Source organism: Sinohyriopsis cumingii, chromosome 4 (assembly GCF_028554795.1).
Source record: "Sinohyriopsis cumingii isolate HCF-2022 chromosome 4, ASM2855479v2, whole genome shotgun sequence".
In the NCBI taxonomy this organism is placed as follows: domain Eukaryota; kingdom Metazoa; phylum Mollusca; class Bivalvia; order Unionida; family Unionidae; genus Sinohyriopsis; species Sinohyriopsis cumingii.
The window spans coordinates 25,958,123-25,972,505 of record NC_142964.1 but is presented as its reverse complement, the minus strand read 5'-3'; the positions used below and the strand labels follow the sequence as shown (position 1 = coordinate 25,972,505).

The 14,383-nt window shown below is 34.8% G+C and overlaps 1 protein-coding gene across 2 annotated transcripts in view; it reads left to right on the top strand.

The window, feature by feature from the left end:
• The window catches only part of LOC149800835 (ceramide transfer protein-like), a 62,858-nt gene that overhangs the window by 9,661 nt on the left and 38,814 nt on the right, over window positions 1–14,383 (top strand). Inside the window, exons 2-5 of one of the 2 annotated variants that reach the window (XM_089954844.1) lie at window positions 4,052–4,168; window positions 10,639–10,743; window positions 12,086–12,218; window positions 13,404–13,520. In XM_089954844.1, coding sequence (XP_089810970.1) covers window positions 4,052–4,168; window positions 10,639–10,743; window positions 12,086–12,218; window positions 13,404–13,520 — 472 coding nt within the window. Of the gene's footprint in view, window positions 1–4,051; window positions 4,169–10,635; window positions 10,744–12,085; window positions 12,219–13,403; window positions 13,521–14,383 lie in introns of both variants that reach the window. The other variant, XM_089954843.1, reaches the window with a different exon arrangement.

Here is a 14,383-nt window from a genome sequence, read left to right as displayed (position 1 = left end):
TTAAGTATATGGGAAAAAGAACTTGGTAAAAATAACAAAAAGTGCAACTGACTGCTTTATTATTTTTGTTTACTCTTTATAAGACAATTAAATATATGCAAAGCAACAATGACATCAAATTGTGTTGTAAACATTGTACAGAAATAATAAAAGAAATTGAATTTATTTGGTGAACAAGTCTGAAATACAGGTCATGAGAGTTGGATAGACATGGCATAGTTTATAACGACTACCAATGCAGCCCTTGAATAAATAATTGATAAATAAATCTATGAACAGATTGATTTTATTTTTTCTGGTCATCAGAAAGAGTTCCCATAAAAAATATTCAGTCAGATGTTTTATTGCCACAAATGCAGTGAAGTTTTCTAAATCATTTTACATTTTAATAACTGTCAGTGCAAAACTGAAAACACACTAATAACCACACCGCATTATTTAGACTACGTCATGATAATGTTCTGCCTTTTTTCTGCCAGTAAAGTAGTATTTTGGGTTTAGATTATGGGATTTTTAAAAATTGACATGTAATATATTTGACATCTATCACTGCACACACACAAACACACACACACACACATCTCTCTGCATCACTGTTTTGTTTAATTTGAAAAGAAAATAGGAATTTATAATAAAGTCTGGTAGATAATGAGTGAACACTAAAGTTTGATGAGAGTAAGATGAAGAAAGAAGTTTCCATGGTATAGCTATTTCAGATGATCCAGATATTCATACATGTAATGTGTTCATGAGTTACTTGAGTACATGATAATGTAAGTATGCAAGGAAATATGATAGTAATACAGTTAAGGTGACAAAGCCGATAAAAAAAATTCCCGCTTGTCCAGGGCTAACAGTTGCAGAACATTCACTTGTCTCACCTACATTTTGACTTGTCCCAACATATCAAAAGCTTGCGTAGATTCAGTGAGATGTATGCACTTTAATCCATAGAAAAAACAAAATTAGCACATAACATTTGTTTCCTCAAAGTGTTTAGTTTGTCAGTTCTTGGTTGTCAAGGTATCTCATATACACTAAATCTTGCTGATATGTAGCATCAGTACTTAAATCGGCAAGGATGGAATGGAATTTAATGGAATCTGGACTTTCCCAAACGTCTTAGAAGACTTGATAAATGAGAGAAACATTGCATGACTTGTAATTCTTGTAATTAACATAACGTTAATTAGGACCATTTTACCTGAGTGCAAGCAGTTGTCAACGTAAGAGAATGGTGTTCAATGACAGGGTATGCAGTGATAAGATGAGTCGTACTTTTATCTTTCTCTCAATTCATATTTAATTTTAAAATGTCCTTTCATAATGGAGTATCAGCAAGTCTAATGGAAGGGATTTTCTGCACATGCTGGCTGGTGTCATATATTGTGATGCCTTATGATGTCCAGCTCTTTAACACATTTACCCCTAGCAACGACTTAACGGGGCAGGAGGTAGTAGCCTACTGCCGAGCTCTGTAGCATCATGGTCATCATGCATGATACACTAAAGTGGGTGGTATTATAGAAAGGTAGACAGATGTAGCTCTACAATGGTACCAAATAATCTGGAATATCTAGTTGCACTACAAAATACAGATTAAAAAACCTCATATTGTGGACCCTACTTTTTTCTACCCAAAATTCGCCCGTGGTTGGAATCTGATTTTGTGTCCAGATTTTAGACTTTTTGGTCTCAGATGTAAGGCAAACCAGTATGAACTGCAAACAGACAGATGAGCCTTTGCAGAAAGTAGGATAAGATGGGCATTTGGAATAAAGAGTGGTCTCCATACAAAAATAATGGCTCCGTTTAGCAAAAAAACATATAAATAAATATAACTCCAACTTTTACCCTTCTGCTCGTGCATGAGCTCTTTCTCATTGGTTTCATAATTGACATGTTTGCTTCCACAAAGTCTAGATTGTCTTGTTAGAGAAATACCTACCTCCAACTCAGTAGCATCATTATGTTTTATTCCTTTACTTTCATGTGAAAGTTTCTAATCCAAATTTTCCCTATAAACTAACTTGCAAAAATAATTTTGTAAAGTTGTTTTTATCACCCTATTAGCTGATCCTGTGTGTAATCAATAAAGAAATTCAAGAATTATTACTGTCTTTTTAATTAGTTCATAAAGGAAACTGACTTTAATATTGATAAAGAAACTTTTATTAATTTAACTGCATTGACCGACTGGGTTGAAATGAAAGGGTGATCCACTCATATCTGGGTTGAGTCAGTGCAGTATAACAAAGCTGTTTAAAACACTGCTAATTAACCTTACCATATATTTTTTATATGAAATGTTTTCATTGGCCATTAAGTCAGTCACTTAGTCCAATATGCATTCAAGCATTTACTTGCACACATGCAACAGTTATCGATGACAGCCACTAACTGTAGAATCACAGAATATGAATAAATAAATGGAGAGGTGTTGGTTAAAGAATTCAGTATGCCCAAGGGGTTGGGGGCACGAATGGCAAGGTAAAGTTAGATACAGTGATTAAAGCATGAAAATTAGCGCTTGCCTGTCTTGCTTTGAACAAGGACATATGCACTTGTCCCAGACTATCCTCTTGCAAAACTTTACTCATCTGACCTTGAAAATGAATAGTCCAAAACATTAGGCTCTGGGATTTGATCAGTCCTGAAGTGGCAAGACTGTCACAGTGGGTTTGAACCCCGGCCAAGTCATATCAAAGACTTATAAAATTGGTACTAACAGCTGTCTGCTAGGCGCTCAGTATTAAGAGGTTAGTGTTAGGACTGGCCAACCTAATGTCAGGATAATGTGACTGGGTGGGACATCATACTACATGTCGGCAGCATGATGCCCCAGTACTAGACATCACTATAAATTGCCACATTGCAGACATGATAACGATATGACTGAAAATTGTTTAAGCTAAAAATCAAAAACATGCACATACATGTATTTGCTTGGCAATCAAACATACATCACTAAAGGTATTTGATAAACAGTGATCCCAATCAAATCATAATTGATTCCCACTTTATTTTGCTACCATAAACCTTGAAGATAATTTTACAAAATTTAACCTTTATTTGGTTATATATCAGTGGCCTGTTTGCTTTGTCCAGTTCATAATGATTTTACACAAGTGTGATGATATTGGCTTGCAAGGTGTAAACAGTGTGGATTATTAATGCATACAGTAAAAAAAATTATGGACAGCATGTGCTTAGTGGGACATTATGCCACAGGTGTAATACAAACCACTACTCCATACCAAATCAATGCAAGTCATAAATAGGTGCATATTGGAATTTCCATCTGTTCCAAGTGTCAAAACCAGAGTGTATATGTCTATTGAGAACCCTGGCTGTTCCAAGTATCAAAACCAGAGTGTATGTGTCTATTGCCCTTGTAATCCTACATGTCCCATGCCCTTGTAATCCTATGTTTCCCCTGCCCTTGAGATCCTATGTGTTCCCTGCCCTTAAGATCAAAGGTGTCCCCTGACCTTGGGATCCTAGGTGCCACAATGGTTAAGGGATCATTTACCAATTTGTACAGCATTAAATTTCATGCTTGTAATGTGTGAAAATTTTTCTAGCAACAGGCTTTTAATATGTTGTTGTTGTTGTTGTTGTTGTAGGGTTTAACGCCATTTTTCAGCACATGATAGGCTATACATGGCGGCCAGTATTAATGGTGGAGGAAGAACCCGGGAAAACCCCGGAGAGAACCACCGACCCACGAGAAGCTACTGGCAAGCTTTCTCATATACCCACATTGGCTAAATCCGAGACTCAAACCCATGCAGACAGAGGTGAGATGGCTGTGATCCTTAACGGACAGCGCTTTAGACCACTCGGCCACTTGGGGCCCCGGCTTTTAATATGTGAAATTTTTTTCCTAGCAACATGATTGTAATATGTGATTTTTTTTTTCTAGCAACAGGCTTGTAATGGTATTTTTCATGAAGTTTCATTGATTCATTGATTGTAGTCGTTACTTCTAGTAATTTTGTTTGTAAGCCATTTTCTGTTCAATATTTGATGAAATATTTTTTTCTTTCAGCCCCATCAGTTTGATGAGTTCAGATTTGATGTCAGTGTCAACGATTCAGTGTGGTATTTGCGGGCTGAATCAGAGCAGGAGAGACAAATATGGATTGAAGCTATTGAGGCACACAGGGTGAGTGTGGTCTAAGGATTGGGTTGTTTATACAGTGTGACCCTGCAATAACGCGAATTTGGATTTAACGCAGTCTTGGTGTGGCTTCTGAAATTTCGTATTTTCATTCACACATGAACAAATATTTGTTTGGTCCAAGTACGTGAAATAGTGTTAAAAAAATTAATTATCATTTTGGGGAAGAGATCGTGTATGAATTCGAATATAATACTATCGTTGCGTGGTTCCTGAAATTTTAAATACTTGTACATGTATTTTTCTTGTAGGAGGGATTTTTTTATGTACGAGAAATAGTGTGTACAACTTTTATTATCATTTTGGGGAAGAGTTCGAGTATAAATTCGTATACAATACGATTGTGGTGTGGTTAATGAAATTTTAAAATACATGTACATGTATTTTTCTCTTACCAGGAAAAAATGTTTGTTTTTTTTTAGTATAAGAAATAGTGTGTAAAATGTTTATTATCATTTTGAGGAAGAGTTAGCGCACAAATTTGAATGTAATACAATCCTGGTGTAGCTACTGAAATTTAACAATTTCGCCAGGTTCTTGAAGTGTTATGGCAAAGTAAACATTATCGGAAATGTTACTTATTACTTGTCCATGAGTAAAGCCAGTAAGTCGTCTTTGTGATTGTCTTAAATTAATTCTGTATAGAGCTGTTGCTCAAACAATAGCCAACATGTGTTTCTTCTTTAACTGCATGCACAACCAAGCAGCAGACAATGCGATCGTTGATAAAAGAGTCTCACAATTTAATAAATATAAAAAAACCGAAAGATGCCAACATGTTTGCTGGGCTTGGTGATGTTATTAGATGCAATCGGTTGACTAGTAAATAATGTCCACTTTATTAGCTGGAAATTGAAAGGGTATAAAATTGTACATGCGTTCAGCTTTAAAAAATTTATAAAAATGACTCATGACCATTGCAGGCCTACTACACTTAGTTCTCTGGTTTTACATGTGTATGATACTTGTTTATGAACTTGTTATTAATTTCCTATTTGTCATTAAAGTATTTTACCGTTATGGAAAAGTAAGGTCACAAACGCAAGTCGTTCTCTGCGCTTTGTGGAATGATTAGTACCGGGTGTAGTAGTTTTTACACGTTTCTTTTGATATTCACAAAATCTGAAGTAAAAGTTATATGCACACTGAAAGCACATGTTGATCATTAATTATTCTTGCTGTAGGTGTACAATCGTTAATTATTGGAAATTTACACTGAAACAGATATGAGAAAATTTTAGCAGCATGGAATTTGTACGGACACCGTTCATAGAACCTGGAATGTAATGAACTGTACACATGCTTTGTCTTTCTTAACCTAATTTTGCTGTTTATTTTTCCCATTGAATTCAGACACATAATGATGTGTGACAAAATTATTGAATAGTTTAAATATTTATGGAATTACATGTATTATGGATTAATTGCAAGCCCCGAGGTATGATATCAGACAGCAAGTAAACGGTGTTAATACTCTGTTCATACTGTATATTAGACGTTGAATTTAGACACAATGATCTGGGACAAAATTATTGAATATTGTAAATCTGTGTACAATTTTTCGATGGAATTGCATGCATTATGGATAAACTGCATGCCACGATAGCACAACAGTTAACGATGCTGATACTGTGTTCATCATATACATTAGACATGAATACACGTATATGTGCCAATGAGTTGTTCTCTGAAAAAGTTAAATACTATAAAACCCTGCATTAATGCGACCCCCATATTAACGCGATCCAATTTTTAAAACCCCAATTATTGCGTTATAGTGGGGTTCCACTGTAATGATGGTGAAGAAGCAAACCAACTCTTAAATAACTGAACAATGTGTCTAAATTGCTTGTATAGTAATAAAACAGTTCACTGCTACAAAATAAACACAAATTCATTAAATTACTGTCTGATGTTACACACAGATACTTCTCCAGGACAGGTGATTTTGTGAAAGTGACTTGTCCTGACCAATATTTACTTGCCAAGTGTTTCTAACCATAGTTTTATTAATTCCCTAGTTTCAGTTTTAGCATGACTGACATGTTCATTTTACTGTTTGCCATAAAAATAAATCATTTATGTTATTCAAGTTATCCAATGTAAAATAAAGTTTCCCATTCTTCATTGCCAGTCCCCTCAAACCTGGTAGAAACTGGGCTCAGGAGTTATTTGTCCCTGTTCTAAGTACATGTATGCTTTTACTAAAGAACCAGAGATAGCTAATGCAAGCTTGATACTAAAATGTGTAAAAAAAAAAAACATGCAAATATTATGCTTTTATGGATCCATAGATAAAATTATAATAAACGAGAAGGTTTGTAACTTGAGATATTGCAGTTGCAAACAAAGGCATTTACTTTACTTCCTGGTGGTATTCATATTTACAGCGATGCCTTTATTTTACTGTGTCATAATTTTCTTTTTCAGACATGTTTATGAGTTAAATATGTATTATGACTCAGTGGTCTTAAACTAAGTAACAGAAAAGAGTGAGTCCAACAAGTTCTGTAAAATTCAATAATTTATTTCCCTAGAATACAAAGTAAAAAATTGAAAAAGAGCTAATATTGTGAATTAAATCCCAGATGGTCCAAAAAGTTATGAGTCCAAATGAATAAAGTTTTTATTAATTTCTTTGGTCTTCCAATAAAAAGCTAATACTCTCTGTTGATGTGCCTTTAGTGGTTAGTGATGTAGAGACGTGCCAGAAGGCAACACACAGGTAGCATAAAGGAAGATTGCTGATTGCCCAAAAGAATTGAAACATTTTGACGTCATTGCCCCAACTAAATATCAAACAATCAGTTGCTGTTTTGACATTATCTGCTTTATAAATTATGACCATACATTGTGTAAATGTTGGTTTGAATAGGTGGACACACTTAAAATGCACATTTAAATTTAAACTGTCAACATTTTCTTGTGAAAAGTAATGACACTCTGACAGAATTATCTACTGGCATCTTCCCTTTTGCATGTAATGTGTCAATAAAGTTTCAGGCTTGAAAATACTGGTGACCCTGGGAAATGAGAAAAAAATTGTGTCCATAGCATTAGCTTTTTACTTGCCAGCAGAATGACTCATCAGGATCAGAGACAACTCACTGTAATGGAGGTTTTATTTTGGCTCAGAATGATGCCTACATTTAGTAAAAGTATCCCCATAAATTTGAATACCATTAAGAAATTGAGGGTTAGGTGTGAAACTGCAACATATCATTTTTTTAATCTTTACCCATTTTAATTTCAAGCTTATATCAGGTACTGGGACCCCAGTTAGTAGAGTGGTCTAAAGCATTCATTTTTACCAGTCACTGCCATCTCAACTTTGTCTGCATGGGTTTGAGTCTCATGCTCAGCCGGTGTGGTTATGTGAGAAGGCTTGCCGTTAGTATCCCATTTCTCTATGGTTCTTACCTGGGGATTTCCCAGATTCTTCCTCCACCATTTATACTGACCACCATGTATGGCCCTATCTTGTACAGAGAAATGGTGTTAAACCAAAGCAACAGCAAAAAAAGTTGGTTTCCTTTGTGACATGTTCATAGCATATTGTGCAAAAGTTATCCACTGTATAAGTGATGCACACTGAATGTTAAGTGATGTTGAACTTCAGCACTTAATAGTGCATAAAATGTTTTTACTTTTTAAGTACAAGAAGTTCTTTTGAGTCCTGAGAGAACATCAGATTTGGGTATTCATTGTCACTCTCTGGAACCATTGTTGGTGGGGTGTGCCGTAAGGAACCATTGGGATGCCTTGGAATGCATTTATAGCTTTAAGTGGCAGTGAGAAAGAAACTTTAGGTTTGGCAGTGTCTGAATAGATCAGTTTTGTTTTTTTTTCTTCTAATATGATTCCAGAATGTACTAGACAAAATATCATATTGGTATGCCAGCTGGAAAAATTGTGGCTTCCATTAAGCTCAAGTATAGATGAAGTTGACAATCAGCATACCGATCTAAGATATATTGTCTAGTACATTTGTAATCTGTCCTGTTACATTAGACCCCACCGAACTTGAATTTTCTTCCAGTTGGGCACTTTTTTAAATATTTATTTTCTGGATGCTATCGAATGGTTTCCATTGGTGATTCTGAATACTGTCAAATTCTAAAAAGAATCCCAGTGTGGTTTCATGATAAAGGAAAAAAATATATAATTATTTAACTACAAATGATGAGTTTTATTGCACAATATCAAGCTGATTTTAGTTCACATAACAAAAATCTTTCTGAATCATTTGTGGAATACCTAAGACCTTTCTACCAGCATTAACTCTAACATAGTTTTTGTATCAGTGGTGTAATGATTAAGCAACAGTTAATTCTTTAGAAAAGTCCAAAGTTGCTCAAATGCAAGAATCCTATTAAATTTGTTGCAAAATTTTGAATATTTTATCACTACTTTTAGATGAAATAACATATAAAAACTGGGTTTTCATTAGTCGGGGTCTTACAAAAAAGCCCCATATATTTGGTATTAAATAAAAATGTTGTCGATCTGACATCCATTGTGGACACCATGGCAGCCATCGTGAAAATCTTAGCACTAATCCTGAATGAGTGACAAATCAACATATAGTTTTCACTAAAAGATTTCTCATGTTGGTGCTAATCTGACATTCAATATGGCCAATGTGAAAATCATGTTTTTGCTACTCTTGAAATGAAAGTCGTATCAACATCGGGTTTTCACTGGAAGACTTGTATCGTCTAGTTGGTCCTAAATGAAAATAGTGCTGATTTGACATCCAGTATGATCTGCACAGTGACCATTTTGAAAAACATGCTGTTGGTACTTGTATTTTATGAAAAGTTAATTTGACAGTGGCTTTTCATTTTTAGCTGATCCTAAATGAAAATAGAACCTGTCTGACATTTATTATGGCATCCATCTTGACAATCTTGTTAGCACTAGTCCTTCTGAATTGGGAGTGGGTTCAAATTAACATGGGGTTTTCAATAGAAGAATTAACAATGTCAACTTGGTTCTAAATGAAAATGGTGCTGATATGACATACAATTTGTCTGCCATAGTAGCCATCCTGAAAATCTTGGTTTTGCTAATCTTAAAGGAAAGTCATATCAACATGGGGTTTTCACTGGAAAACTTACAGTGTATAGTTGGTTCTGAATGACAGTTTTATTGCCAGATCTGACATCTAGTATGGAGACTACAGTGACCATCTTGAAAATCTTGTCACTACGTCTCCCAAATGGAATGTCAGGTCAGTTTTGGATTTTCTCCAGAAGACTTCTAATAATGTCTATTAGGCCATAAATGAAAAGGGTGCAGATATTACAACCAGTATGGTTTCTGAAGCAGCAAATTAGACAATCTTATTGCACAGAAATATAATAGATGATTTCAGCACGCAGAAGTTAAAGATAAGAAATTGACTTATCTTAAATTCTGGAATTTCTTTTTGTGCAGGAGAGCATCAGTCCCTCAAAGGACTCTTATAGAAAAATTACAATTGCCTGAGACTTGCATCAGATATTGGCATTGGGCCATTCAGTTTGTACAGCATTGATAATAACAAAGCTTTGTGTTGTGTGCTTATATTATGAGCACTAACAGTTTTAAATTCAAATATTCTTGAACTGTCTGTGTCATATAATTGTCCATAGTTGATGGTTGGAGCTGTTGCCTACCTGAATTTTGTGACAGTTATAAGTAGTAAACAGGATGTTTATGTGACTTTGTGTTCTAGGCTTGACTTAGTTTACGAGTTAGTGGGTGTTTCCATTAGAAATCTGTTACCTCATAGGGCAGATGAAATTTGTATATATAGATGATTTGGTGAACAAAATTCACTTCTGTTTCATATCAGTATTTGGGAATCTGTGATCAGAGTTTGAAGTTATGTTCTGATAAAATTTGGGAGGAATTATTATATTATTTAAATTATTCATTGGATTTACAAAGTGCTCATTGATTTCAGAACTAAAACTTTTGGGATTACTGAGAATTCTTTCAGAGACATTCTCGTATATATCTTTGTGGTACATCAGGAAAATCAAGACAGTTTGTTGTTCAGTACATGCAAGACTTAGTAAATCAGAACATTCAAGACTATTGGTACTTCATGACATTCAAGACTATTGGATTTCATTGGAAACATTCCATACTTTTGGACTTATGATAGAACATACTTTATTTTGAATTTAATTCACAATATTGTTAGTGTCATATGAATTTTTTTTTGTATTCTTGGGAAATAAATTGTTTCTTGAATTTTACTAAACTTGATGGTTTGGCTTCTTTCTGTTATATAGTTTAAGACCATGGCTTCTTTCTGTTATATAGTTTAAGACCATAGAGTCATAGCAATTCTGATACTGTATCACCATTTAATGCCAAAAAAGAATTTAATCAAATTGCAGTAAGCTTGAAAAATGTGTGGTATGATTATGAATGTACTTTCAGTCTTTATTTTATTGCAGCAGGCAGAATCTGGTTATGGTAGCGAGTCGAATTTACATCGACATGGATCTATGATCTCCCTGACATCAGGCACAAGTCTCTCAACAGCATCAGCCTCGTCTTATAAGGTATGTGTTAAACTTGGCTCCACTTTCACTAATCACATTGGTTGTTTACATTATGAAAACGAATGTCTTTTTTGCTGGTTTTAAGGGCACTGTATTGGCTATATCGTGCAGAGGAAATGGGAGCTAGTGTCTTTGACAAGAACACGCCATGCTAGTGTGTTAAGTACATGTATTCAGGTGCAACACCATGAATCATCCTTAGATTTTCAGTACAGTGGTTGTTTTCTAATTGAATTTTACTTAATTTCTCTAGTCTACAAAATATTTTCTCATTTGTTGAGTATGCATATTTTATATTTGCTGATATTCTCTGATAAATATTTTGCCCAGGTGCTGGCATCTCACTCAATATTTCTTTGCTATCAGTAGTGTTGCTAGTAAATTTTCAGCTTCAATGTCAATGCTTCCTTTTTTATCAACAAGCTCTCTGATATCGACACAATGTGTTTGACAGGGTGTCAGCCACGTTATAAGCTTAATTATGCCACTTAGTTACATATTCTCAATTACAACTTTGGCAACAATCATTCACATAACAAATTCATCCACTGTTCGGTACTGATCATTTATTTTTCGTGGGGGCGGGCTACCATTGTTTTGTTGACCAGAGATTTTTGATTTTATTTTATCTCAAAATAATTAATAAACAATAATATCTCTGTGTGTGTTTTGGAGTTTTAACATAGATTTGACAATTTTTCATCTTATTGCTACAGTGTCTGCAGTGTGCCTGCTTATAGTGATGTCTTGCACTTTGGCATCATGTCCCACCCAGACACATAATCCTGACACCAGGCTGACAAGTCCTAACAGAGTGGTCAAATAATAATATAATTGCTATAATTTGGTGTTAATTTGATATGCTTATGGGTTGCACTTGGTCTAAAGAAGAACCCTCGTAAGCCACTTGACTAAAAGAAGGAAAAACCTTCTGCTCAGAAATGCAAGTTTGCTACTAATCTACATTTACTAGATTATGTGAATGGCTTGCACTTGGGGTAAGGAATAACCAATAACAACTTCATGGTCAAAAGATCAAAGTTACTCTGAATGAAAGAAGAAAAGGGTCTCCACACAATAACTTGAGTTCTGCATCAAATATGGTTACCAAACATTGTGGATGGTTTGCACTTGGGGCAATTTTGGGTTCAAATGTTAAAGGTCAAGGTCATTCTTTATTTCTGCACTTTAACATTAGTTTTAACTGAAGCTTATAAAGAAATGCTCAGATTGTAAATAATACACAGGAGGGTAGTCTTCACACTTGTATTAAATAAAAAAAATTGTGTGCAAGATATGGTAGTCAGACAATAATATGATGGTATGCAACTTTTCTTGACAGCGAGGCAGAGGATTAAGAGAGAAGTTGGCAGAAGTGGAAACATTCAGAGACATATTGTCCCGTCAAGTCGATACCCTGCAGAGCTACTTTGACACTTGTGCATCTGCTGTCGCTCATGGAGTTGTACAGGAATGTAGGTTTTGGACAGAGTTACCTCTCTTGTATATACATTACAGTTTCTGAAAATAGTGTTCTCATTAGTAGCTGGCAACAAGTTTTAACACATTCTCCTTTGACAACTTGAAATATTGTAGCTATCTTCTTCTACAACACTTAACATTTTTTTGCTGCAGTGTTGTATGTTCCCTGCCCAATACTTGGAATATGAGTTTACTGCTTCAATAGATACTGAGAATGTAATTTATCATTTATTGTTATGAAAAGTATCTTGACCAGTGTTAGATAGGGAACTTAAGTTACAAATTTTGCAGTACTTATTTCAGGAGATGGAATTAATGATGAACTTCTTAATGATCCTGATAACAGATAAGTGTTGCTTATTTTAAAATTTTCTTTCCATACTTGTAGGGTAATTAGAAGCTGCATACAAGTAAGTTGGATTCTTGCTCATGGAATATTGTTCACTTTATTGGCAGGACTACAAAGGCGTTATTGGCAAAATTAAAGATGTTTTTCAGTTTCATGTCGGAAACAAGTTAAAACTTTAAGAGAATTTTGAATTCATTAAATCAAACTGTAACGTACATCTCATGGAACAATGTTTTTCAGTACCTTGATATTAAATTAATATATATGTCATTAGTTTTGAAGTCAGTTAAGGTTGTAAACACTTATTTTTTGTATAAGCACATGCAATACTGAAATCTCTTTGATGCCATTATTTATTTTGATTTAATATTAAGATTTTTCAGACACATTTAATTCTAGATAGTATTGTTGATTTAAAGAAGAATGACTGCAAGAAGATAAAGGCCAAATCATATAAGAGTATGCATGTATAAGTGTTGAATGGCACATCAGTACAATAATGGCTAAAATGTTCCTATTAAAACTTAAGTTCTACAAATGTAAATGAACAAATGCACAAATACTTTAGGAAGATAAACCATTCAAACTGAATGTAAACATGAAGTACAAAATAAAATATTAAAGGTAAAAATTTTAAAATTTTGTGAAAGGTATGTAAATAGATAATAATTGTTCTAAATGGCATTTGGAAATGGAACAGATGACAGATGAGCTAATGTTACCTATTAGGTTTCATATATATTCAGTATGTGTCTTGTACGCACATATTTTTGCAACAAAAACACCAGAAGTGTGCTTGTTTCCAGATTTTATAATAAACTTGTTTCAGTGACTGAGAATGACGATATAGGAGACCCTGATGACTTAGACAGTCCTAGCTCTGACCACCACCACCACCATGGCGGAACTGGTGCAGTATATGGCAACACGACAGGCAGAGACCTAGGTGAGTCATTTGGACCATCACATATTTCTCCATCATAAAACTGCTTTGGATGCATGTTGGCACAGTGATTTACGAAACAAAACATACATTTTGTATGCCCTAGTGCTAGACATCACTGTAAACTACCACACTGCAGACGTCGTAGTAATATGACTGAAAAATTGTTAAAGCAATGTTAAAAATCCAGAACACACACACACACACACACACACATTTTGTTTGACAGAAATTTCTTTGCAAAAGGAAACCACAATATCTTTAGACCACCTGGTATATTTCTATGATTGGATTGACTGTAGTTCTGACCTAGATCTTGGAAATGAAAAAGTAGTTTGATGCATTCGCAACTCCTCGGCCTATTCTTGATTCATAAATAAATGGGATGACGCGAACATCAGCTACTGCCAGCTGTTGGCATTCATTCGAAGTATGATCTGTAAGATGGGTTTATTAATGTCTGTTGTACTGCACTGCTAATGCCATAGAGCAGTGCTGTCCAACCTTTTTGACACCATGGGCAATTGAAAAATGTTTTTCTTGAAGCCAAGGGCCGCAGCATAAACTGAAAAGCAACAACTATATAGCTGCTCTAGCTCTGGCAGGACATTTAATATCAGCCCGCAGGCGGCCTGTGGGCCGTGGGTTGGACAGCACTGCCATAGGGTCATTTTGTGTTGCCTTTGCCCATCTGTCTATCTGGTTGGTTCAGTTTTGTGTTTAGTTAAGTTGTTAGGCACTGTTGTTATGTATTATTGTTATATGAACACATTTCTAATTTCTGTTAGACCCCACAATAACATTTAGATTATTTAGTGTTACCCAGGTCTGTTAATGGTTTTAAGACATTGTTGCCATGGAAATGG